General features: G+C 40.8%; 1 protein-coding gene across 1 annotated transcript in view; it reads left to right on the plus strand.

The window, feature by feature from the left end:
* Positions 15,721 to 26,242, plus strand: part of ERO1B (endoplasmic reticulum oxidoreductase 1 beta) — a 65,427-nt gene continuing 54,905 nt past the window's right edge. The window contains exons 1-3 of the mRNA XM_013981626.2: positions 15,721 to 16,094; positions 16,151 to 16,352; positions 24,371 to 24,490. Coding sequence (XP_013837080.2) covers positions 15,721 to 16,094; positions 16,151 to 16,352; positions 24,371 to 24,490 — 696 coding nt within the window. The remainder of the gene's footprint in view (positions 16,095 to 16,150; positions 16,353 to 24,370; positions 24,491 to 26,242) is intronic.

Below are 26,242 nucleotides of genomic sequence, written 5' to 3' on the forward strand. Positions count from 1 at the left end.
TGCACACTATTCCTTGGCATTATGAAATATCTTTATAGAATTTCCAGTGAACAGGATCCCAATGCCCCTGAGCTGCTGCTAGTAAGGTGGACCAATCATGGTCTAGCCGTGTGGCTATGTAACCATGGTGACACTTAGTATATGTGGTCAGGGAAAAGAAAAACAAACTGACAATTGTAAATCTTACCTTTAGATGTTACAAATTTTGTCAGATGGCTGCTTCCTTTTCACACTCTTCAGGGACTCTCGGGATAATGTGTTTTGTGATGTGCACTACTTTGCTGAAAGTATCTTTCATCGAACAGAAATCATTCATTGTGTTGCAATAAAATGTATCAGTTAGGTTTATGTTTTGAAGTTGTGTTTAATGATTCTTTTTTCCACCTCTTTGTTCCAAAGATGTTCCCCGTATCATTTTCTAGTAACTTTAGAGATTTGCCTTTCAAATTTAGATATTTAAGGAGTTCCCACTGGGGTGCAGTGGGTTAAGAACCCAACTGCAGCAGCTTGGTCACTGCAGAGGCCAAAATTGGATCCCTGGCCCTGGTGCAGTAGGTTAAAGTATCCGCATAGGTCGAAACTGCTGCTCAGGTTCAATCCCTGGCCTGGGAACTTCCATGTGCCGCAGGTGTGGCCATAAAATTTAAAAAAATTTTTAGATATTTAGTCCATCCAGAGCCCTTTTGTATGGTGTCATGTAGAAATAATTTAACTTTCTTCATATAGTAAATTGTTTTTTTCCAACTCATGCTGTAGTAAGTAATCTCTCCTTTTTCCACTGATCCGTGCTACTATTTTTACATATTCTTGGTTCCCATCTATATCCAAATCTATCTCAAAGCTCTTTCTTCTGCCTCATCTGTTCTTTGGCTACTATCACCCACTTAAAAATTTTTTTTTTTTTGTCTTTTTCTAGAGGGCCGCACCGCAGCATATGGAGGTTCCCAGGCTAGGGATCTAATCAGAGCTGTTGCTGCTGGCCTATGCCACAGCACAGCCACACCAGATCCAAGCCACGTCTGCGACCTACACCACAGCTGATGTCAACACTGGATCCTTAACCCACTGAGCAAGGCCGGGGATCAAACTCGCAACCTCATGGTTCCTAGTCGGATTTGTTAACCACTGAGCCACGACGGGAACTCCCTTTTTTTTTTAAATTGTATTTTTTTTATTAATTCAACAAGTATTTATTTATTTATTTTATATAATGATTTTTTTTTCCATTATAGCTGGCTTACCATGTTCTGTCAATTTTCTGCTGTTACACATACATGTATAGATTTAAATGGCTTTTAGGTGTGTCTTAATATCTGAAAGGGAATTTTCTTCCTCTTTTCCTTTCTGTTTAAAGATTAGCAATTATTTATGGACCTCTATTTATCTATATAAAATTTAAAACAAGTCTCTCAAATTTCTCAAGAAAAATCCAGCCAGAATTTTGTTCAGGATAGCATTGAATTTAGAGATTAATTTGGAGATAATTGATATTTTTGTAATATGAAGATATTCCATCCAAAATCCTAGGCTATTTTTCTCTTTTTTTCTTCAGACAATAGGCTATTTGATTATACATCCCTCATCTCTTTCCTTCCCATAGAGTGTTGGTTAAGACCTCAAAATACTGTGTTAAACAGTAGCAATGATATTGCACATTTTTTACTATCTTGAAGATATCTTAGGATGTCTTACGATACATTAAGTACGTTTGCATTAAGTACGTTTGCAGTATTTTTTTTTTTTTATGGAGAACTCATAATATATTCTCTTGTTCTATCCATTGGCAAGGTCTGGTTACAATAACACTTGGAAACCAGTGAGCATACCAAATGCCCATATCCCATTTTTTTTTAAATTACTCAATGAATTTTATTACGTTTATAGCTGTACAACGATCATCACAACCCAATTTTATAGTGTTTCCATCCCAAACCCCAAGCCCATCCCCCCACCCCCCAACCTGTCTCCTTTGGAAATCATTACATTTTTCAAAGTCTGTGAGTCAGTATCTGCTCTGCAAAGAGGTTCATTGTGTCCTTTTTTTAGATTCCACATGTAAGTGATAGCATTTGATGTTGGTGTCTCACTGTCTGACTAACTTCACTTAGCATGATAATTTCCAGGTCCATCCATGTTGCCGTTTGCAGTATTTTTGGAATATACACTCTATTGGATAAAGGATGTTCCCATCTATTATGGATTTGCTAAGAGTTTTTTTCCCCTTAATCGTAGCTTTTAAGTTTAATTTTTTTTCTGCATCCTTTGATGATTAAATAGATTTTCCTTTTCCAATCTGTTGATATAATGAATTGTATTAACTGATAATTTAGTGTTATTCCACTCTTACATTCTTGGTATATACTCAACTTGGTCATCTTCTTTATATGCTGCTGGATTCAGTTTGCTAACATGTGGTTTGAGATGTTTGACCTCTTATTTAAGAGTGATACTTCCTGTCATTTTCCTTCCTCAAACTATCTTTGTCTGGTTTCACTATTAAGCTTATACTAGTCTAACAGAATGAACTGAGGATTATTTCCTCTGTTTTTATTTTCCAGAGGAGGTTTTAAAAGTTTTAAAAGATCTATTCCTTTCACGTTTGATTAGAATTTTCCTTTTTTTCTTCTTTCTTTTTTTTTTTTTTTTGGCCACGCCAGTGGCATGCAGAAGTTCCTGAACCAGGAATTGAACCTGAGCCATAGCAGTGAAAACACCAAATCCTTAATCGCTAGGCCACCAGGAACTTCCAGAATTTGCTTTGAAATTGGCCAGATGCAGATGTTATTCTTTTCTTTAAAAAATAAACATGGAAATGTATAACATATATATGTGTGTGTATGTTTACTGATATACTTCTAAAAAAGTGCAAAAGACTTAAATTTATACCTGGATTTCACAAAGTAATTTCACTATGTAATCACTATACTGATCCGGAATTAGAACATTACCTGATCACCCCTTTCCAATTTACTTGCTATTATTCTCTTTTTAAATGCCTCTTTTAGACATTGATGTTATTATTTAAAATATATGCAGAATATATTTATATTGATTTGTACTTACTGATTTTCATACTCATCATCCATTCTTACATTCACACTTTCATTTTTGGAAATCTTTTTTTTCTTTTGAAAGTATATGGTCTATGGTCTTTTTAGTATCTGTTATAGAAAATCTCTCTGGCTTTAGTTAATATGAAAATGTTTTCATTTTGCCCTCATTTAAAAAAAAAATTTTTTTGGAGTTCCTCTTGTGGCTCAGTGGAAACGAATCCCACTAGGTTTCCATGAGGGTATGTGTTCGATACCTGGACGTGCTCATTGGTTCGGGGATCCAGTGTTGCGGTGAGCTGTGGTGCAGGTCACAAACGAGGCTCAGATTGTACACTGCTGTGGCTGTGGCATAGGCCGACAGCCGTAGCTCCAATTCAACCCCTAGCCTGGGAACTTCCATGTGCCATGCTTACAGCCCTAAAAAGCAAAAAAAAAAATATATTATATATATATATATATAATACATATATATATATACGTTAATTATAGTGGATTTACAATGTTCTATCAACTTCTGCTCTACAGCAAAGTGATCCAGTTATACATACATTACATTCTTTTTCTCATATTCTATCATGTTCTATTACAAGTGATTGGATATAGTTCTCTGTGCTATATAGTAGGACCTCATTACTTACCCACTCTAATTGTAATAGTTTGCATCTACGAACCCCAAACTCCTCCATCCCACTCCCTCCCCCTTCCCCTCCCCCTTGGCAATCACAGGTATGTTCTCTATGTCCATGATTTTGTTTCTGTTCCGTAGATAGGTTCATTTGTGCCATATGTTAGATTCCAGATATGTGATATCATATGGTATTTGTCTTTCTCTTTCTGACTTGCTTCACTTTTAGTATGAGAGTCTCTAGTTCCATCCGTGTTGCTGCAAATGGCATTATTTTGTTCTTTTGTATGGCTGAGTGGTATTCTATCATGGGTATGTACCACATCTTCTTAATCCATTCATCTGTCAGTGGACATTGAGGTTGTTTCCATGTCTTGGCTATTGTGAATAGTGTTGCAATGAACGTAGGGGTGCATGTATCTTTTTGAATGAAAGATTTTGAAGACTCCTGGGTTATATGCCCAGGAGTCTGATTGCTGGATCATATGGTACTTCTATATTTAGTTTTCTGAGGAACATCCATACTGTTTTCCATAGTGATTGTATCAATTTATATCCCCACCAACAGTGTAGGAGGGTTCCCTTTTCCCCACATCCTCTCCAGCATTTGTCATTTGTAGACTTGTTAATGATGGCCATTCTGACCTGTGTGTGGTGGTACCTCATTGTAGTTTTGATTTGCATTTCTCTAATAGTGATGTTGGAGCATTTTTTCATGTGCCTGTTGGCCATCTGTATGTCTTCTTTGGAGAAATGTCTGTTCAGGTCTTCTGCTCATTTTTCATTTGGGTTGTTTGGTTTTTTTGCTGTTGAGTTGTGTAAGTTGTTTGTATATTTTAGAGACTAAGCCCTTGTCAGTTGCATCATTTAGAACTATTTTCTTCCATTCTGAATGTTGCCTTTTTTTTTTTTATGGTTTCCTTTGCTGTGCAAAAGCTTGTCAGTTTGATTAGGTCCCATTGGTTTATTTTTGTATTTATTTCTATTGCCTTGGGAGACTGACATTAGAAAACATTTGTACGTTTGATGTCAGAGAATGTTTTGCCTATGTTCTCTTCTAGAAGTTTTATGGTGTCTTGTCTTATGTTTAAGTCTTTAAGGTAGTTTGAGTTTATTTTTGTGCATGGTGTGAGGGGGTGTTCTAGTTTCATTGATTTACATGCAGCTGTCAGGTTTTCCCAGCACCATTTGCAAAAGAGACTTTTTTCCATTTTATATTCTTGTCTCCTTTGTCAAGGATTAATTGGCCATAGGTGTCTGGGTTTATTTCTGCATTTTGCCCACATTTTTGAAAGATAGGTTTGATGGTACGTAACTCTTGGTTGGCATTTATCTTTTCTCACACTTTGAAGTTGTTTATTCTATTGTCATCCCATTTACATCCTTGCTTTGAGAAGTCTGCAGTATATTTAATTTCTTTGTTATTATTTTTTTATGGCCACGCCTGCAGCATATGGAAGTTCCCAGGCCAGGGACTGAATCAAAGCCACAGTTGTGATCTTGCCACAGCTGCAGCAATGCTGAATCCTTTAACCCATTGTGCCCCGCCAGGGATCAAATGTGTACCTCCACATTGACCTGAGCCACTGTAGTTGAATTCTTAACTCACTGTGCCACGGCAGGAAATCTTGCAGTATATTTAATTGTCATTCCTTCAGAAGTGATCTGCCTTTTCTCTATGGCTTCTTTATAGATTTTTTTTTTCTTTGACTTTCTGTTGTGCAATTTCACCAATATGGGTTTCTTTTTATTCATCCTGCTTGAGAATCACTGTGATTCTTAAATTTGTGGATAGATGACTTTTATCATTTCTAGAAGATTCTTGTTGATTGCCTTTCTTTCATTTTCTCTTGTCTCTCCTCTAGGGATTTTCATTCAGTATCTGTTGGACCTCCTCATTGTAGATTTCATATCTCTTACCTTTTTTTTCATTTCGGGTTTCTCCATATTCTGGTTCCTATGCTGAAATCTGGGTCATTTTTTCAGAATTATTTTCCAGTTAACTAATTCTCTTGCCTGCATCTAGTTTACTTTTCAGTCTATCTCAAAATACAGATTGAAATATCCATGATTATATTTTTCATTTTTTAATGTTAATTTTTGTTCTTTTTTACATCAACTTTGATGGTCCCTTGGTGTTTCTTCACTTCTAAATGCTGGTCTTCATTTAGCATGACCATGTTTTAACCATGTCTTTCATAGTTATTTTATGTTCAGAATCTGATAAATCCCATACAGGCATCACTCATTTTATTGTGCTTTTCTTTAGCGTGCTTTGCAGATATTTCATTTTTTACAAATTGAAGGTTCATGGCACCCCACACCAAGCCATTCTATCAGTGCCATTTTTCCAACAGCATTTGCTCACGCTGTGTTCCTGTGTCATGTTTTGGTAATCTTTACAGTACTTCAAGCTTTTTCAGTATTATTCTATTTTCTCTGGTGATCTGTAATCAGCGATCTTTCATGTCACTACTATGACTTGCTGAAGGTTCAGAGGACGGTTAGTATTTTTTAGCAATAAAGTAATTAATGTATATAGTTTTTAAAGACAGCGTGCTGCTGCACTTCTGTATAGTATAATGTAAACACAACTAGAGTAGAGTGTAAACACAACTGACATGCACTGGGAAACCAAGAAAAAAAACCCGTGTGATTTGCTTTATTGCAGTATTCACTTTACTGTGGTGGTCTGGAACTGAACTCACAGTATCTCTGAGGTATGCCTGTAGTTGGACTCATCAGAGGCCTAAATCTGTTATTTGCTGTTTCTGCTGACTTTTACTGAACAGATAATTCCTGTGTGCTTGGTGATTTTTTTCAAAATTGTGAGTTTATATTTAACCGAAGTTAACCCGTGGGCATCCAGAGTGCCTAAACTGGAGATATTTTCCTCCAAGAGAGGGATTGAGTTTGTTTCCACAAAGACCAGACCATAGAGCCAATGTGAAATCACTTTAGTCTGATTTGAGGGTCTTGGTTAAATGAGGAGCCTTGGATTGGACCACTTCCTCGTGCAAAGAGCTGTAGGCTAAGCCTAATAATCCCAGTAACATTATCTACAGTTGCCCTACGGAAAGCACAACTTTCCTTTCTTTTCTACTCATCATCAGCTTTCAACTCACTAGTCCTTTTTGGGGGGAGGCGGGGGCTGCACCTGTGGCATGCGGAACTCCTGGGCCAGGGATGGAACCTATGCCACAGCTGTAACCAGAGCCAGTGGTGACAACACCAGATCCTTAACCCACTGAGCCATGAGGCACCTCCTCACTAGCCCCTGCCCCCCTCGTTTATGGCTGCACCCATGGCATTTGGAAGTTCTCAGGCCAAGGATTGAATCCAAGCTGCAGCTGTGCCCTGTGCCACAGCTTCAGCAACGCTGGGTCCTTAACCCACTGCATTGGGCTGGGATCGAACCCACACCTCTGCAGTGACCTGAGCCACTGCAGTTGGATTCTTAACCCACTGCGCCACAGCGGGAACACCCTCACTTAGCCCTTTTAATATTTTTGTTTTCCTCGGTTCCTGGTTTGTGGACTGAAATATCTTCCTCACCGTATAAGTTTAGAACTGCTGCTTCTTCCTCAGAGTAAGACCTCGTTTTGTTTTGATCATATCAGAGCTCTCCAACCTGAAGAGCTGCTTTGAAGAGAGGCTACTTTCCTTTCCTCTGGAGAAGCTGGGGGCGGGGGATAGGAGTCGGGGGATGGAGGGGATGGGCAGATTCATAGGGAAGTGGCACTAAGGAAAGTTAATCAAGACCCTGAAAATAGAGGCACGGTATAGGGTACATGCATAGAAAAATCTCAAAGTGGAGCAAAGCAAATGTACCTCCACTGATTATAACCTAGTCTCTGCTAAGCCTCCTGCTGAGCCACAAAGAAGTGGGTTTGAGAGAAAGTTGAGATGATGAGGCTTCAGCAGCTTTTGCAGTGCTCATTCCCAGGGGGAGCTGCTGTCCTCCACCAGGTAAAAAACACTAGTGATTGTTTTTGCTACTGTTTATGTTCATGTGCCCAACATGAGAGGAAAATGAAGCCAAGGGTAATCACTAATGATATTTGATCTTTTGTTTCAGATGTCTTTTGTTGTGATGAAGATGCATACAAGATGAGTGCAAATGACAATCCTATCCCAGACCACAAACCCAGGTTGGAAGAATTTACAGAGATTGATGCTCTGGCCATCGCTGGAGAAACTGACTTAATGAACGGAAGGGCCTAGCAGTTGACAAGTTTATTTAGGATTGTTGAAATATACCAAGGCTTATGTTTTACAGATCCTCTTTAGCCACTTATTCTGTTGCAATGATCCCTGCTAACGTCAAATCCTCCGGGCATTAGCAGAGCTGCCACCACCACGTGTTTTGGTTTTATAACAAGGTCAGGGAAACTAAAATATCTGTGCCATTTAAGGCTTTTATTGAGGAACTAGGCTGTCTGCTCACAACTCTTTTTCCCCCTTCATGTCAGCAGTATTCAATGAGTTCTGTTGAGTCCTTATCGTAATAATAATAGCTGACATAAACAGATCCTCCAAGAAACCTGAGTATTGGCTCAATCAAGTCAGGATTGAAAAACCTTAAAAATCATTGCTCCTTTGATGCTTAAACTCCCCTACTCCCTGACCCTCTCCTAAATATTCTGGCAACTGCCCACTTTCATCTATACGGTTCAGACAAAAGCATTCACGTTTATACAGATCTGGTGGTTCTGGAATGAGTACCTGGCTCAAGCAGTTTCTGAGAATGTGGCATTGGGACCAAGAGATAAAGTCATTAATCACTGGATAACAAACTATACAAAATTATACTTATGTTGTGAGTCTATATTTTACTTCTTGAGTCTCAACGGCAATTATATAGTGCTTGCCCTCAGTACTCTCCTGGTACCTGGACACCAGAAAGGTCATTCATGGGTCGCTTTCCCTCTTTGTCTCTGGTAAATTGTTTTGGTTAAACTCAACAGGAACCATGATTTTGTCCTCAGCCAGGGCCATTGTATCATCGTAACTGCTCACAAGGTTCTTTTTGTCACTGAGGATTGTAGGACATTTATGAATAATCCCACAATAATTAGTTCCCTTCATCTAAACACCAGCTATTGTTTTAGTTTGGATCTTTGAGTCATAAAATTTTTCTTGCTATTTTTTTCTCAATGTACCCTATATTCCTATTTCCTGAGCATTATCATCTGTGGTCTAGTCTGTTTCAAAAAGTGGTAAACTATGGCTGCTGATAGCTTCATTCATTGAATTTGCAATTTATAACTACTTTCCAGTTCACACCATGAAACGTGGGAATGTGGGATAATGGGTCATTTACTGAGTTGCTCATATCGATGCTTATACTGAAAATGGGGAGGGATAATTCTAAAATATGTTGGAAAAGATCTTTTTGTTGGTTGATTGCAAAAAGCTTGGCATAGCTCTCTGTTTTTTAGGAGCACTGAAAGTCAGGATTGAAAAACTCTTAAAAATCATTGCTCCTTTGATGCTTAAACTCCCCTAGAATATCTCTGCTAAGTGTGTGTCCACCATCTCCTTAACTCTAGTGCAAGGGAAGTAACTACTTTATAGATAACTCTATATCAAGGAAACTAACAAGCAAGAACACATCAGTAGGTTTCTATTTTAAATGATTATGAATTGAATGTTACTTTTCAGGACAGTTCAGAGATTGTTCAGCTGTTACTCAAAAAATATAAATCAGGAGTTCCTGTTGTGGCTCAGTGGGTTAAAGACCCGATGCTGTCTCTGTGAGGACACGGGTTCAATACCCGGCCTCGTTCAGTGTGTTAAGGATCCAGCATTGCTGCAAGTATGGTGTAGGCTGTAGCTGTAGCTCCAATCAACCCTTGGCCTGGGAACTTCCATATGCTGCAGGTGTGCCCCCCACCAAAAAAATCAGAGTTATGCTTTTATGTAGATACAAAATGAGGAAACACAGGTGGCATTTAAGTACCTTGTGCAGCAGGCTGAGGTGCAAAGAATACCAAGCTAATTCTGGTCTGAAGCACCGGTTGCTGCACAGGTAAGTGTGCAGGATGATGTGTGAAGTCTAAATTGTAGGGTGCTCCCCAAAGCTACCTGAGGGAGGTCCTGACTCTTCATTTTCTTCCCTAACCTTGACAGTGCAGCAGATGCTTTTCTTGTCTTTGACTTCGTTCTTAGGTTTGCCAGAAGACTTAAAATCCCTCCCTCTGGCTCACAATTTTGGTCAGAAGATTGAATCAATAATCATTAATATTTAATAAGATAACTGGACACAATTACATATCTTTTTTTTTTTTCTCTTAAAAGCATGTGAGGCAGACGGAGTGAAGAGAGATCATTACAAGTTAACAAATCTGAGGGAGTTCCCATCATGGTGCAGTGGAAATGAGCCTGAGTGGGAACCAGAGGTTGAGAGTGTGATCCCTGGCCTCACTCAGTGGGTTGGGGATCCAGCGTTGCTGTGAGCTGTGGTGTAGGTCAAAGGCGCAGCTCAGATCCCATGGTGCTGTGGCTGTGGGCTACAGCTCCAATTAGGCTCCTAGCCTGGGAACCGCCAGGTGCTGTGGGTACAGCCCTAAAAAAAGACAATCCCCCCAATTTGATGTTTCATTTTTGTTTTAATCTGCATGGTTAGAATGACTTCTGGCTGATATATAGACTTTTTCATTTGTAACATAAACCTCAGGATAGTAAGTTTACTAGAAAATGACTTCACTGGGGAGAAAAGAAGGAATAGGTGGAACACAGTGGATTTTAGGGCAGTGAAACTATTCTGTATGATACTCTAAGGATGGATACTTGTCATTATACATTTGTCAAAACGCATAGAATGTAGAACACCGAGAGTAAACCCTAATATAAACTCTGGACTTCAGGTGATATTGCAATGTCAGTGATGGTTCATTAGTTGAAGCACATGTACCACTCTCTGTGTTGGAGGAGGCTGATGATGGGGGAGGCTGTGCATGTGGTGGACAGGGGTATATGAGAACTCTATTTTCTGCCCATTTTCTCTGTACCCACGGCATGTAGAAGCTTCCAGGTCAGAGATCAAACCCGAGCCACATCAGTGACAACTCTGAGCCAAGTCCTTAACCACTAGACCACCAGGGAACTCCTCTGCCCACTTTTGCTGTGAACCTAAAACTACTCTCAAAAAATAAAGTCTTTTAAAAAATGATTTCACAAAGCCTGCAGGTATAAACAAAAGTATTTGCATAAGTGCAACTATTAATTTCCAAAATATTGTTTTCTTATTAGAAAACTTAGAGTCATTTTTGATAAATTTTTACCCAAGGCCATTAAAAAACTACAGTGCAGGCATTTACTTCTTTGGTAAATTATTTTTTGCAGTGAAGAATCACTCTAATTTAGTTGTATGATGAATCCAAGGATGTCTGAAAAAAGTGTCACAGACTAGGTGCATCAGATTTGAAGACATTTTTTAAAGCAGAACCTGAAAACTTGGGGGAAAGAGTCCCTCAAGTAATTGCAATCTCTGAGATAAGTGGATATTTTCTCTGGGTTTTCAGATGGTTTTTTAACCTGGTGGCAGCTGCCAGCTGGTGAAAATAGGTAGTATTTTCTAAGAAATTGCTGGTTGATTTTATTGTATAGCATAATGGAAAGTGAATCCCTGGAATGATGGAAGAAAGGAGGGGCATGAATGACTTATTTCATTCTTGGGGGACTGGAAGGGTCCCAAGAATGCAAATTTAGTATGGTGGCTCAGCCTGCTTCTGTGAGTGACTGTGGACAATTGTCACAAACAGTAAGAATTCTGCTGGGATTCCAGTCCTAAGAGGTATTAGGTAAGGGGGATTTACAGAGCCTTGCAGAGCAGGTGTTATGTTCATCTTTTTTTCCCAGAAAAGAGCACAGGATTTTTATGTAATATTCTCAGTGCAACATGGTTGTCCTGCTTAAGTAGGAGAAGATCCTTGAGAAATGTGTATCTATGAGAGATTATTGAAAATAAATAAGCTGCAAGGATACATTGCAGAGCATAGGGAATAGAGCCAATATATTATAATAACTATAAATGGAGTGTCATCTATTTAAAAAAAATGGAATCACTATGTTGTATATCTGAAACTAATACAATATTGTAAATCAACTCTACCTTAATAAAAACAAAGAACAACAACAACAAGTCCCTAAGCAGAATAAAGGAAATAATACAAAATGGAAACCAGCAAGTATGCGATTCTGTTAAGGCCAAAGAGAATCCAAATCTGAGTCAAAATATTGGCAAGAGAGACAGAGTGATGCACAGGAAGTCAGGTTCCAGCCCAACTGAGACTGGACAATGCAAACCATTCTCTACTGTGGGAAGGGCTTGGGGAAAGGGGCAGTAGGACAGTAAGGGGGTACAAAGTGGGAATGTGGCCATTGGTGGAGCAGGAGCACAAAGATGAAGCAGCTGACTGAGCTATGTGTATATAGTCCACTTGATTGGACTCAGGAGAAAGCAACTGAATTTGGAGAAACTAAACTTTGTGAGGTTCCCAGTGGCTGGGGGTACAGACTGACGAGAAGGAAGAACTCAGTCTGGGTTGATGCAGAAACACCTCCAGGAGGCATTTAATGACCATGGATGACCTCCTCTGCCTTTCCCTCCTGCAGTCTCTCCATCTCCACGACCTTGCCCTCTCCACTCTCTGGGATGTTCGTTTTTTATGGCGTGTCAATGTTCTTTCTCTGTGTTCGCCCTCACCGTGGGGTGCCCTGGATCCTCTGTGGAGTGGACCGGAGTTGGAAAGTTGATAGAAGCCTACACAGTCTCAATGTGCAGGAAGTGACAATGAACTTCGTGATTGCGTGAAGTCTTTTGCATTATAGGAATTAAGTGGGAGGATGAAATCGGCAGAATTATGATTTGTTTTCCCCAATTATTTCCATTTAACAGAGGTTTCCCCTAATCACATTATGTATTAACTTCTAGCATAATCCCATAATATGTTTGTTATATAAAAGAGTTATCCAAAGTGCATATATCACCATGTAAACTCCTTTAGAAATGGAAATTCGAACTTAAGCTTATCAGGTTTAATGCCATTAAGTGAAAATACTTGAGGGTCACAGCTGAGTAAATATTAGAGAAAAGCAATGAGTGCTCAGGCAGGTAATGAATAAAAAGACAAAGGCCAGCCAAGTCCTTTTGTTTTGATTACTTTTAATCCCTGTCGTCAAAAGAAATGGCAAGAAATGCCCTCAGTAAGATTCAGAAATCCTACCATCAAGCAAAAATTCCCTTTATAACTAAGTTACAGGTGGAAATCCACTTAAAAAAAAAAAAAAAAAGCTGTGGCTAATGTTAACACATCAGTACTATCTACAAATACAGTTGTTTAAACACAACAGATTGTCCTTATTCAGCAGGTTCATTAATCACAATTCAGCTTGCTTTCAAGAATGAAAATTACTGGTATTATTATATTTCCACCCCATTACCTTGACTTTTATCTAGAACCATTCATGAACAATTTCTTCCTTCATTAGAAGTCACAAGTTAACCAGGCCAAAAAAACAAACAAAAACATCATCAAAGAGGAGTTCCCAGTGTAGCTCGGCAGTAATGAACTCAGCTAATATCCATGAGGATGCAGGCTTGATCCCTGGCCTTGCTCAGGGTTAAGGATCCCGTGTTGCCGTGAGTTGTGGCATAGGCCAGCAGCTGCAGATCTTCTTCCACCCCTAGCCTAGGAAGTTTGATATGCATTGGGTGTGGCCATAAAAAACAAAAACAAAAACAAAAAATCAAAGAAACAATTTGATGATATATTGGAAATGTAAATACTTAGTGCAGTCGGTTAATTCACAGAGTCTCTTAAGCATTACAGTAACCTACTCAAGACAATTCTTCAGCCTTTGCTTCAACAACTGTTAGCTATACACATTTCATGGATAATTTTTTTTTTGTCTTTTTAGGGCTGCACCCATGGCATATGGAAATTCCCAGACTAGGGGTTAATCGGAGCTGCAGCTGCTGGCCTACACCACAGCAACGCCAGATCCGGGCTGTGTCTGCAACCTACACCATAGCTCGTGGCAGTGCCGGATCCCTGACCCACTGAGCGAGGCCAAGGACTGAACGCAGGTCCTCATGGCTACTAGTCATGTTTGCTACTGCTGAGCCATGATGGGAACTCCCAGTATACATATTTCAAATAGTGCTTGAGAAAACACCAGAACTCCTGAATAGATTTCCAATCATCGGGCTCACCTGGTCTGCTAACAAGTCTGTTACTCCTTTCGTTTTTGTTTTTTTTAATAGTCCCCCAATACACCTTTGTTTAAGGAACTGTAATCCACTTGTCTTAAAGAAAGGCTGCAAGTTTCATGTTACTGCCTTCACCAGAAATGTCCAGTCCAAGGAAGCCATTTCCCAGCTATCCACAGGAAACATCCAGGGGGAACTATACTTAGGATTTGTTCTGAGATAGATGTCCTCAAGAGAAATTCAGATTCTAAATAATGTTAACCAGTCAATCAACAACTATTTATCAAGGCCTGTTCAAAGGAACTGAGAGAGCCATTAAAAAGAATATAGTATAAGAAGATAGAGGAATTCCCTGGGAGCCTAGTGGTTAAGGATCGGGTGTTGTCACTGTTGTGTATTGTTCTGATCCCCGGCCTGGAAACTTCCACATGCTGCCGGCCAAAAAGAGAATAAAGTTTTGGCAAAGAAAAGAAGAGGAGAGATCGAAAAGTAGTTGGAAGAATCAAGTAAAAATTCTTTTTGTTTTTAAGCCAAGGAAGAGGTATACATGTTTGGAGGCAGAAAAGAAGGAATCACTAAAGAGGAAAAGGACAGACAGGGCACGGAGACCTGTGCTCAGAGGGCCCTGCCCTTGGTTTAATGCTCTGCTGTCACTGCATTGAAATTCTTGCTAGTTTTTGAGCCAGGATCCTGCATTTTCATTTTTATACTCAGCACAGCCAATTATGAAAGTGCATGGAAAGATATAAAGCACTATGTGTAGGCTGATGAATGCCTCCCAAAGACGGCCATGCCTTAATCCTCAGAACCGGTTATGTTACCCTATAAGGCAAAAAGGACTTTACAGATGTGATTAAGGTAAGGATTTTGAGTTAGGAAGATTATTCTGGATTACCTAGTGGGCCCAATGTAATCATAACAGTCTTTACAAGAGGGAAACAGTTACCATTAGAAAAAGAAGGCATGTGGCAAAAGAAGCAGAAGGCGGGGAAGATGTGAAAATATGATGCATGGTCATGAGCTAAAGAATTCAGGTGGCCTCTAGAAGCTGGAAAAGGCAAGGAAACATTATCCCCTAGACAAGGCCGATGCAAGGAATGCAGCCTTTCTGATCCAATTTGGACTCTTGACCTACAGAACTGTAAGATAAATTTATTTTAAGCCACTAAATTTGTGATCATTTGTTATAGAAGTGATGGGAAACTAATACACATTATATAAATGTAAGGTGATGTATTACTAGTTTACTGGAAATCAAGGATATTAATAAAACTAATGGCAACTCTCATCTATTGAACATTTATTTTGCGCCAGGCACCATACAAAGCCCTTTATATATACATAATCTTAGGTAATCCTAGAACAATGTTTGAAGTGGGTATTATTTTATTTATCTTGCAGACGGACAAATTGAGGTTCGGAGAGGTTAAGTATAAAGCCATATAACAAAACAGAATGTTTTAGAGGTGGAAGCTGAACCCAAGTCTATTTCTCCAAATTTTTCTATGCGTTCATCCCCATTCCCATATTTTGATAAACTTGGGTGTGTTCCCATACTTCAATAGCGTGCATTATGTTTGTATGTGTCAACAGAGGAGTGGGAGCTGGATGTGGCAGAGGACGACATCTACGTCTGGGGTATATAAAATGCAAGAGGAGCACAAGCCATCTCCCAAATCGCGGGGGGTTCATCCAGGCACCTGCGGTAGATGAGAAGCTACAGAAAAATGAATGGGAGAAAAAAAGCGCCCGAGATGTAAAGAGGAGCCCCCGTCATTCATTTCTAATCTGCGTAGATACCCGGCGAGTGCTGGGGCCCCTCGGCCATGAAGTGTCAGGGGACCGCGACGCAGGGAGGCCCCGCCCCGTTTCCTGGAGCAACTGCCGGAGGAGGGGGCTCCACCCCACCCGCCAGCACCGCCTCTTGTTTTGGAGGCCCGCGTGGTCTCGCGTCATTGGCCGCCGTGGAGCCCGAGGCTCCCGGGAGGCGGAGCGGTGTCTGCAGTTGTAGTTCCCGGGGTCCCTCAGGCGCCGGCCCCGCCTTCCGGCCAGAGGCTCCAGCTCACCCGAGCTGGACCACAACTCCCATAAGGCCTCGCGCTGAAGGGGGGCGTGGCCGAGCGCAGGGGAAGCCGGGGGCGGGGCCGCCTGGGGATGAAGTGGGGGCGCTGGGCTCTCCTGCCTCGTTTACAGCAGCCGGGTGCTAGAGAGGCATTCTCCTGCCTCCGAACGGCGGGCAGACCTCTGACCCTGGAGTCTCTCGGTTGCCCGGAGCCGTCCTCTTGGGTGGTCTCCTGGGCGGCCGCCGTTCCCCGGCCCCAAGGGGCCCGGCCGGCCGCGGCGAAGGGAGGGTCAGCATGAGCTGGGGGTCCAGCGGGCCGGCGCAGGGCAGGGGGCGGCGGCCGCAGTGCAGCTGCTGGTCACCCTGAGCTTCCTCCCGAGAGTCGTCGAGGCCCAGGTGAGCCCCAGTGATGGCGGGGCGCGGAACCCGGCCGAAACCCCTCGGCGGCGGCGAACGGGCCGCGGCTGAGGCGCGGGGGGCCGGAGCCGGACCCCGAGGTAGCTTCTGGCGAACGGAAGAGACCGGGGGCTGGACCTCGATTGTCAAGCCCGGGAAGCGTCTGCGAACCGACTGCGGTGTGCGGGGATGGCGACACTCATGGGGTAATGGTAGTCAAAAGAGGAAGATGGTGACGGTACCCTGAGGTGTTTTCGTTTTTATCTCTGATGTTTAAGCGGCTGAGAGTGGCGGGAGATAAGGACGGGAATGGAAACCGCAGCGGCGGCTTTGGGAGCGAGCAGGGAGGGCAGGTGGCGAGTTGAGGGACAGACCCCGCGGCCTTGCCAGAGCTGAGCGGATCGGGAGGATACGACCCTTAAACTTCCTTTACTTTTGAACCATAGAGTCCCTGGGCTTCCCCCTTGCTCAGGACCGCTGTGTTTTACCCAACTTGTACGGTCTGCTAAGTAGCATCGCCAGGTGACCCCGATTAGGAGACCTGAGGACTGTGTCTGGCCAGTAGCTCTATCAGCAGTGAAGTGATGGCTGGCAAATTACAGTTTGGGAGTGGTCTTGGTGAGCTGTGTATTACAGAAGCGTTCTCAATATGCTGGAAATCGGAGGGGTAGCTCACTAGAAGCTTTTGCCTTAAGGTGTTTGCTTCTTTTTTATACAGTAGAATAAGCCTCTGCCAGGTGCTGCCTTCTCTGCACCTGCTGCAAAGTGGCAAAGCTGCTAAGAGCAGAAAACAAAAAAGTGTCTCAGGTGACCGGATAATGAGGGGAGCCACCATTTGAAGCAATTAATGCTGGTTGTTAAATAAAATTGAAGGTAACTCAGATTGCAACCGTGTAAACATGTTTTTCTGACTTTATTCAGACACTTGTCCCATGGCATTATGCTGTTTCGAATCCCAGAATGCCTGAATCTTGTTTATGTCCCTGTTTGAATGTTTTGTAAGTGAATGAATGATTTGATAAAAGTGGCAAACTTTTGGCTTTAGGGAGCATGTTAAAAATGCAGAGTCTCTGGCCCCACTACCAGAGGTTCTGATAGAATGGATCTGGATGTGACCAAGGAATCAGCATTTTAAACCAGCCTTACAAGAAACTAATGCAGTTATCCTTTTTAACTATCTTTTAACCCCTCTTGGAAGCAGTGAAAGAGATAGGGAAAATCTTTTTTTTTTTTGAATGTTGAGAATTGTCTTTGGAAAAATTACTTTCTAGTTATTAGTAATCTCTTTCATTTTGAGTCATTGGGATATTTTTCTAAAATGAGATTTTTCTCATTTTTCTTTTTATATAGCATGTATTAATTGTATAGTTCATCACCAATATAGAAGCATCATTTTAGATTCCTAGCACTAATTATGTATATTAATTTTTTATAATTGCATATATACTTTAAATATTATGTCCAAGTGAAAATGCATAAGTTAAATTTCATTATGCCCAAATGAATATATACAGTTCAACAGTTAAAAGATTTGTGCATATTCAAGGTAACCTGGTGCCAAACAATCCTCAAAAAAAGGAATACATATGGGTTTTGTTTCCAGTGGTACTTTCTGCTATAGTGTTTGATCATATTTTAAATAGTACTTTAATCTGCAGCATGTTTAAATATATATTATCTCATTTTATTTGACACATCTGTGGGGCTGTTGAGGTAACTGATGTTCAGAGAGCTCACATGATTAATATCACACTTGTTAAGTAAGTGAACAAGATAAAACTGGAACCCCAGCAGGCCTCTTTCTGGTCTTTACAATGCATCTCTGTATGCCTGCTTCTTTGTGGTATAGAAATAAAGCAGGAGACCCAGGAAAATAAGAAGATGGAACTAAGCCAGTTCTTTCACTTCTCTTTCACATGTTAAATTGGAAGAGAAACAGTAAAGAGTAAAGGAAAGAATTCAGTTTTTCTCAAAAATGCTTCTATTCACAAGAAGTTGAGATGAATATATTGAATATTATCTCACTTTGAAAGCCTAAAATCATTTCTAAGCACATGAAATTATAGACATTTGCACATCACATACCCCATTTCCTTATAAATGAAATGCAAATGTGCTTTGTAGTATGGCAAAACTGTAGGAACTAAAAACATAGTGCCTACAAGTGATAAGACAAGTTAATCTTTCTTTGAAGTAATTTCAGTCAGATATTTTTAAATCTTTCTAAATTCATTTCTGAGGTGGCAGGAAATCAAGGAAGCCATCACATCCCTCAGGATGGAAAGCCAGAACCTTGAGACCCAAAACAGTGCTGCTTCAGTCCCATTACCGTGAGGGTTTTCCCCAAACTCTGAAAACCTTCAGCTTTACCAACCATGCATGGAGTGGAGTGGACAGAAATAAAGCCTGTGTCTGCCCAAGGGGAGGAAAGTGAAAGGAGGCCCCACCATAAAGCTTGGGCTCCAAAGAGCTATATCTTCAACATAAGAGTAACTGAGAAGTGAAACCCACCACAAGTAAAGGAAAGTAAAGAAACCTGCTAGAGGAAGGGGGGAAAAAAACTGCCTTGAGAGTTTGTAACCATGAGCCAGCCCTTATACAGGGCAAATTCATGCCACCTGTGCTAGGAAAACTTCAAATGGAAAGTTGAATTTATAGTAGTCAAGTTGGTATGCTCCCAGTTTACTGGTAAAAGCAAACATCCATTCCCTGTGGAGGGATTTATTTTCAGCCCAGGCCCTAAAGAATTCCTGAAGCTAGAGTGCCAAGAATAATAAGGTAACAGCTAAAAAAAAAAAAAATCACAGAACACACACAAGGAACCACAATTGAGGTATTCAAAATTTGTGAGAAAGAGACCTGTAATGACCTTAGATTTTGAAAATATCAGACATAATTTAAAATCACTGCTAAATGTTTTGAAAGACTTCAAAAATATGAAAAAGAACAAGAAATTTTAAAGAATGACCAAAGAGATTAAAACATAATGAAATAGAAGTTCTAGAAATGAGCAACTCGATGGGTGGATTATACCCAGCAGAAAAAATGATTATTGAATTAGACAGCCATTTTATGTCTTTTGCTTTCTACTTAATCCTCCAACACCTCCTTTTCCATCCCGACTCTTAGCGTCCTACTTCACCAGCAAAGTTGGGATAATCAGAGTAATGCACATCTGTTCACCTACCAGCCTCTGACCCACGTTGTTTTTGTTTGTTTTTGTCTTTTGAGGGCTTCACCTGGGGCCTACGGAGGTTTCCAGGCTAGGGGTCCAATCAGAGCTGTTGCTGCTGCCCTACGGCACAGCCACGTCAGATCCTAGCCACGTCTGCGACCTACACCACAGCTCACGGCAATGCTGAATCCTTAACCCACTGAGCAAGGCCAGGGATTGAACCCGCAACCTCATGGTTCCTTGTCAGATTTGTTTCCGCTGCACCACAATGGGGAACTCCTGACCCACGTGTTTTGACTTCCTGTAGATTACCGGCATGAACTGTTTGTACCATTGTCAAAGGCCAATCCTTCTACTTATATTTTGGTCCCATTCCTTTCCAGTTCAAGGCCATGGGTTGAGCAAACCTTCCCTTTTTCTCCTGCATTATTGATTTTTCCTGCCCTAACAGACTGTTACGCTCATCATAAAATGTGCTATTGGAGTTCCCAGTGTGACGCAGTGGGGTCCGAGGTGTCTTAGGGGCACAAGGACACAGGTTTGAGTCTGGGCCAGGCATGATGGGTTAAGGATCCAGCATTGTATGCTGGGATCTGATCCCTGGCCCTCTGGGAATTCCATATGCCTGGGGGGCAGCCGAAAAAGGATACAAACAAAACAACAAAAAAGGTTTTTTTTTGTGTGTGTGTGTTTTTTTTTTTTTTAAGGCCACACATGGGACATGTGGAGGTTCCCAGGCTAGGGGGTCTAATCAGAGCTGTAGCTGCCAGCCTACACCATATCCACAGCAACACCAGATTGGAGCTTCATCTGCAACCTACAGCTCACGGCAACACCGGGTCCTTAACCCACTGAGTGAGGCCAGGGATCGAACCCATAGTCTCATGGTTCCTCGTTGGATTCGTTTCTGCTGTGCATGACAGGAACTCCCAAAGAAGTGTTCTTAATTTTACTGTTTTAAAGTTCTCTCTTGAGCCACCTCTCTCTTCAGACTCTGCTTAATTTTTCTGTTCCCCTCTATAGAAAAACTCCTCAAAAGGGTTAACTTTAAATTTTCTATTCCAGTCATTCAGCTCATTCCAGACTGACTTTTGGCCCTATCACTTCTCCAAATTGCTCTTGTCAAGATTATTAAAAACTTCCTTACTGCTAAAGCCAATAGTTTGGTAAAGTTAGGATTTAAAAACTATTGGCAGATTTTTTTTTTTTTTTCACAACTCATGACTCACTGCCCTTGAAATACTTTTTTTTTTTTTCTTTTCTTCCTGGGTACTATATTTTTCTAATTTCCTTCCTTTCTTCTTGCAGGTGTGTCTTTCTTAGAATTCTTTGTGTGTTCCTCCTCTGCCCCTGATCACTAATCATTGAACCACAGGGTTCAGATCTTGTATTCTTTTATCTTGGTCATCTCATTTAGTTCTTTGGCTTTAAATACCATCTATATAACTGACTCTCCAGACTGTGTTTCTCAGCTCTCATCCATCTATCCAACTGCTTTTTCAGCATCTCCGCTTGGGTAATTAATAGATATCTCAAACTTGATGTATCAGGAACCGAATTCCTGATTTTTTTTTTCCTTTAGATCTGCTCTTCCTCTTTAAACATATGTTACAGCCAAGCTGATCTCCGTTTTGTTCCTCAAACATGGCAAGTGTGTGTGTGTTTGCATTTGCTTTTTAGGTCTGAACCCTCGGCATATGGAAGTTCCCAGGCTAGGGGTTGAATCAGAGCTGTAGCTGCTGGCCTACACCACAGCCACAGCAACGTGGGATCCCCAACCAATGATCAAGGCCAGGAGTCCAACTCGTGACCGCATGGTTACTAGTCAGGTTCATTACCACTGAGCCACAGCGGGAACTCGGCAAATGTGTTCTTGCATTGAGGCCCCTGGACTAGCAGTTTCCTCTGCCTCACACACTTTTCTCATGTATTTAAATGACTCGCGCACTTTCTTAGGTTTCTACTTAAGCGTCCCCTTATCCACCATGTCCACTTACCTAAATTGTCGCCTTCCCTGACCATGCAATATAAAAAATTAACCCTTCATCTTCACCTCGAGCACCATGTTCCTTTTAGCCTCTGGTTAAAACTCTCCAGTGACTTCCTCTCTCACTCAGTGTGGTATAATCCAAAATATATATTTGATCTTTATGTCTTCTTCCTGGCACTGAGCTCCTAAACCCTATGGATTTTCCTGAGAAATGGGAGTTCCCCTTTCTGTCAGACCTGAGTGTATGCTAATGAGGTGAGTTAGGTGGGAGCCCTTAGATAGCCTCAGGATGAGTCTGGTCCAGAGTTTCCTCCAGAAGGGCCAAGTGCTGAGAGAATTGGAACTTCCAGCCCCACCCACTGACCTCCAGGATGGGGAGAGGTGCTCTTGATTGAAGACTCTTAAAATAGGTTTGACGAGCATCCAGGTTGGTGAACACATGGACTTGCTGGGAGAGAAGCTCAGAAGCCTGGACATTCCCCAGTTGCAGCCCCAGGACCTTGCCCTATGCAGCAGTCTACTATTTGTGTATCCTACAACTTACCGAATTTGTTTATTCTAGCAGTGTCTTGGTGAAGTCTTTAGGATTTTCTGTGTATAATATATCGTCTGCAGAAGTGAGAGTTTTACTTTTTCCTTTCCAATTTGGATGTCTTTTATTTCATTTTCCTCTCTGATTTCTATTTTGAAAAATTTTGGTGAGACACTTTTTTTCTTCCAATTTAGGGCACCTAGAATTTGAAGTTTTATAAGCAGTAAGCCCAGAGCGATGGAGTGAAATTGGGTAGTGTTATCACAGGATCTTAGTAAAAAGGATAGCAAAGCATATACAACTTCAGAGCCAAAATTCTGGGATTTTTTTCCTTCTTTTTACGTTGACACCTGCAGTGTATGGAGGTTCCCAAGCTAGGGGTGGAATCAGAGTTGCAGCTTCCAACCTATGCCATGGCAAGGCCAGATCCTTAACCCACTGAGCGAAGCCAGGGCTTGAACCTGCATCCTCATGGATACTAGTGGGTTCTTAATCCACTGAGTTACAAAATGGGAACTCCCCAAATTCTCAATGATGATCCCTTTTCTTGATCTCAAGATAATATAGCCCTAACTCTGTATTGTAAGGAGTTTCAGGACACTTTGATACTCCTAGGGAAAAAGTATGAGACAGAATCAACTGGGAAGTTCCCATTTTTTTTATCATTTTTTGTGTGTATTCCTCCTATGGATTACATGAATAACCTTTAAACAGGCTGAGTCTCATTTTTGTTTGTTTGGCCTCACCCATGGCATGTGAAAGGTCCCAGGTAGGGGTTGAACCCGAGCCACAGCAGTGACCTGAGCCTCAAACAGTGACAATGCCAGGTCCTTAACCACTAGGCCACCAGAGAACTCCCCATTTTTGTTTTTCAATTTTAATTGCGATAATTGTAGGTTCCATGCACTTGAAAGAATATAGCAAAATGTCTTTTGTCCTTTACCCAGATTTTGCCAGTGGTAACATTTTATAAATATACAGAGTAATATTATAAATAGGACTTTGACATTAATATAGTCTACTGATCTTATTCAGATTCCCTGCTTTACTTGTTTCATTTGTGTACCTATGGATTAATTCTGTACACCTTTATCATATGTGTGGGTTTGTGTCCACCGCTGCAGTCAAGATACTGAAAAATTTCACTGCAAGGATCCTTTCTGTTGCCCTTTTATAACCTACTCCCCCACTTCAATTGCCATCCCTTCCTCCAGTCCCTCAGCGCTGGCAACCAATAATCTGTTCTCCATTTCTAAAATTTGGTCATTTCAAAAATGTTATGTAAGAGTTCCCGTTGTGGCTCAGTGGGTTAAGAACCCAACTAGTATCCCTGAGGATGAAGGTTCAATCCCTGGTCTCACTCCAGTGGGTTAAGGATCTGGTGTTGGTGTGGCTATGGTGTAGCCCGGCAGCTACAGCTCCTATTTGACCCTTAGCCTGGGAACTTCCATATGCTACAGGTGTGGCCCTGAAAAGAAAACAGGGGGAAAAAAGTTATAGAAATGAAATACAGTATGTATGTAACCTTTTGGAATTGGCTTTTTTCCACTCAGCATAATTGCCTGAAGATTCGTCCAAGTTGTACATGTTCATGAGTCCCATTTTTTAAATTTAGTTGAAGAATGTTTTATGGAATTTTTGGACTGAACTCACTTTGTAAATACCAGTTTCCCTTCAATTAATGTATACTTTGAGTTGTGAATAAGAGCATGTGTTTTAAAATGCAATAGATTTAGGACTACGTCTCATCTCTACTTTGGAAAAATTATTTTAACCTTGCTAAGCCTTAATCGTCTTATATGTAAAATGAGGATAATCATATCATTTCATAGGATATTTAAAGAATAAGTGAGCTAACCTATGCAATGCTCTTAGCATTATGCCTGCCACTAAGTGCTCCATAAATGGCAGTCTCAAAGAAAGACTATAGCAGTATTGTCTCAGCCTGTGATTTCTAGGGTAGTCTTGGAAGAAATGGCCTTAGCGTTCCAGTGGCTGCTTGGGTTTTATATATATTTATGCAAGGGAAAGAACATCAAGAGGCTTTCTTTTTGACCCCTGAACAGGAATGTCTGGTTCTTTAGAATGGGTATATCTAGTCCTTCTATTGTTTTTTATTGAATTGGCCATTGTAAAAACTGACCGCTCTAATGTTATGTATCTCAATCAGCAAATACCAGCTAAATTGAATAATTTATCTTGGTATATATGATAGTATAGATTTGTTAAGGTTGAAGTGAAGCATCCAGAATTTACATCTTTTCATATATGTGTATATATATGTGTGTATATGTATGTACATACACATATTTTTTCCCTAGGTCACCGGAGTCCTGGATGATTGCCTATGTGACATTGACAGCATCGATAACTTTAACACCTTCAAAATCTACCCCAAAATAAAAAAACTGCAAGAACGAGACTATTTCCGTTATTATAAGGTATGGTTATAACTTTTGATTCCATCAGTACTGAAGATTTTTAGATAGCTCTCTATAGGTGTGACTTTTATGACTCTTGAAAATCCATTCAGAATCTTCTCAGCACCCCTTGTATATCCTTCACCATTGGAATGCATAAAGTACTGTAGTGAAAACCATTAGTGTTTTTGAACACTAAGACTTTGAACCCACTTCTTATGTCCGGGCAATTTCTCATTGTTCTATTTGAGTTTTGAGGCAGAGATACCTTCCTCTATAGAAGTTGAAAATGCCCAGGATGTATTTTTTCAGCCTCCTTTGTAAGTTAGGTTCTGTCATCTAGATATGCCTACGCAGGCTTTGAGTTGTGCTGATGACAGTGTCCCGTGCTGTTGTTGTTAGCAGTGCAAAAGTCGCACAGCAGCATTTGTTGGGTAGCTCACTGGTGGCAAAGCAGCCTGAGGAGAAAAGCAGAATGCCATCTGTGGTAAGACTGCAGCATTGATTCTTTAACAATAATTCACCCTAAACCTTTACAAAATAATCAGTGGTAGTTTAAAAGCGGTAGCAATAAGGCAAATTCAAAAGAATAATCATTTAAAAGCTGCTGTTGTACTTTTTGCCTGTTCTTGCTGTCAGTACTCAGTTGGGTTTATAATTTCTTTATCTTCATTTTTAGTTTATTTTTTTAAATTGAGCACGATTTTCTATTTTATCCTGATTCTGTATAAGCTATCTTAGTCCTTTAAATATTTTTGAGGATTAAAAAAATACATTATTTTGGCAGTTTTAAGTTGTGCATAAAGATAAATTAGAGACCTCAGGGAGTTCCCGCTGTGGCTCAGCTGTTAATGAACCCGAATAGTATCCATAAGGACGCTGGTTCGATCCCTAGCTTTGCTCAGTGCGTTAAACATCTGGCATTGCCATGAGGTGTGGTGTAGGTTGAAGACACGGCTGAGATTTGACGTTGCTGTGGCTGTGGTGTAGGCTGGCTGCTACAGCTCTGATTCGATCCCTAGCCTGGGAACTTCCATATGCTGCAGGCGTGGCCCTAAAAAGACCAAAAAAAAAGAAAACTAGAGCCCTAAAAATTTGGGAACCCACCCCCTTTTCCTGTCAGCACCAAGAATGTATAAAAAAGTAAATGTTCCTCCTCTATACAGAATCCTTTAGGAATACAGATCCCATAAATTTATTTCAAAAAGAAATCTATGCAAACTATAGTCTGTTACTCTGGGCAGCTTACATACAAAACACATAGGTTAGAATAGCTTCTTCTAATTCCTACTCCTAAATCCATAAATCTTAATCTGGATTTGTAGCTGCTTGCTTTTGTTTCCTTTCTACTGCTAGGCTTACCCACATGAAAATGTTGCTTTTAGAGGTCAGAGTAATTGAATTTTGCCAGTTGCACATGGTTCAGGGTAAAGGAGTGAAGGCAGTGCTCCTTCTAGCAAAGACCATCCCTTCACAGAACATCCAGATCACATCTCTGCTCAGTATGTCATGGTCCTCAGTCTTTCACTCCTCCCTTTTGGGATTGTTATCTTCTGCTTCTTATATCCATAGGTCTCATCAATAGCAGAAACTCCAATATTTGAATAATAAATATCTCATTTAATCTTTACACTAAAATCCTGTTAGGTCAACATTTCCACATTTTACAAATGAAGAAACAACGGTATAGGTATCCTAAGGTAGGGTACATGTGTTGGCTTACAAACACAACAGAAGTTTTATTAAGAAAAGATGTGGAGCAGCTCACAAAAT

This window comes from Sus scrofa, chromosome 14 (assembly GCF_000003025.6).
Source record: "Sus scrofa isolate TJ Tabasco breed Duroc chromosome 14, Sscrofa11.1, whole genome shotgun sequence".
Classification (NCBI taxonomy): domain Eukaryota; kingdom Metazoa; phylum Chordata; class Mammalia; order Artiodactyla; family Suidae; genus Sus; species Sus scrofa.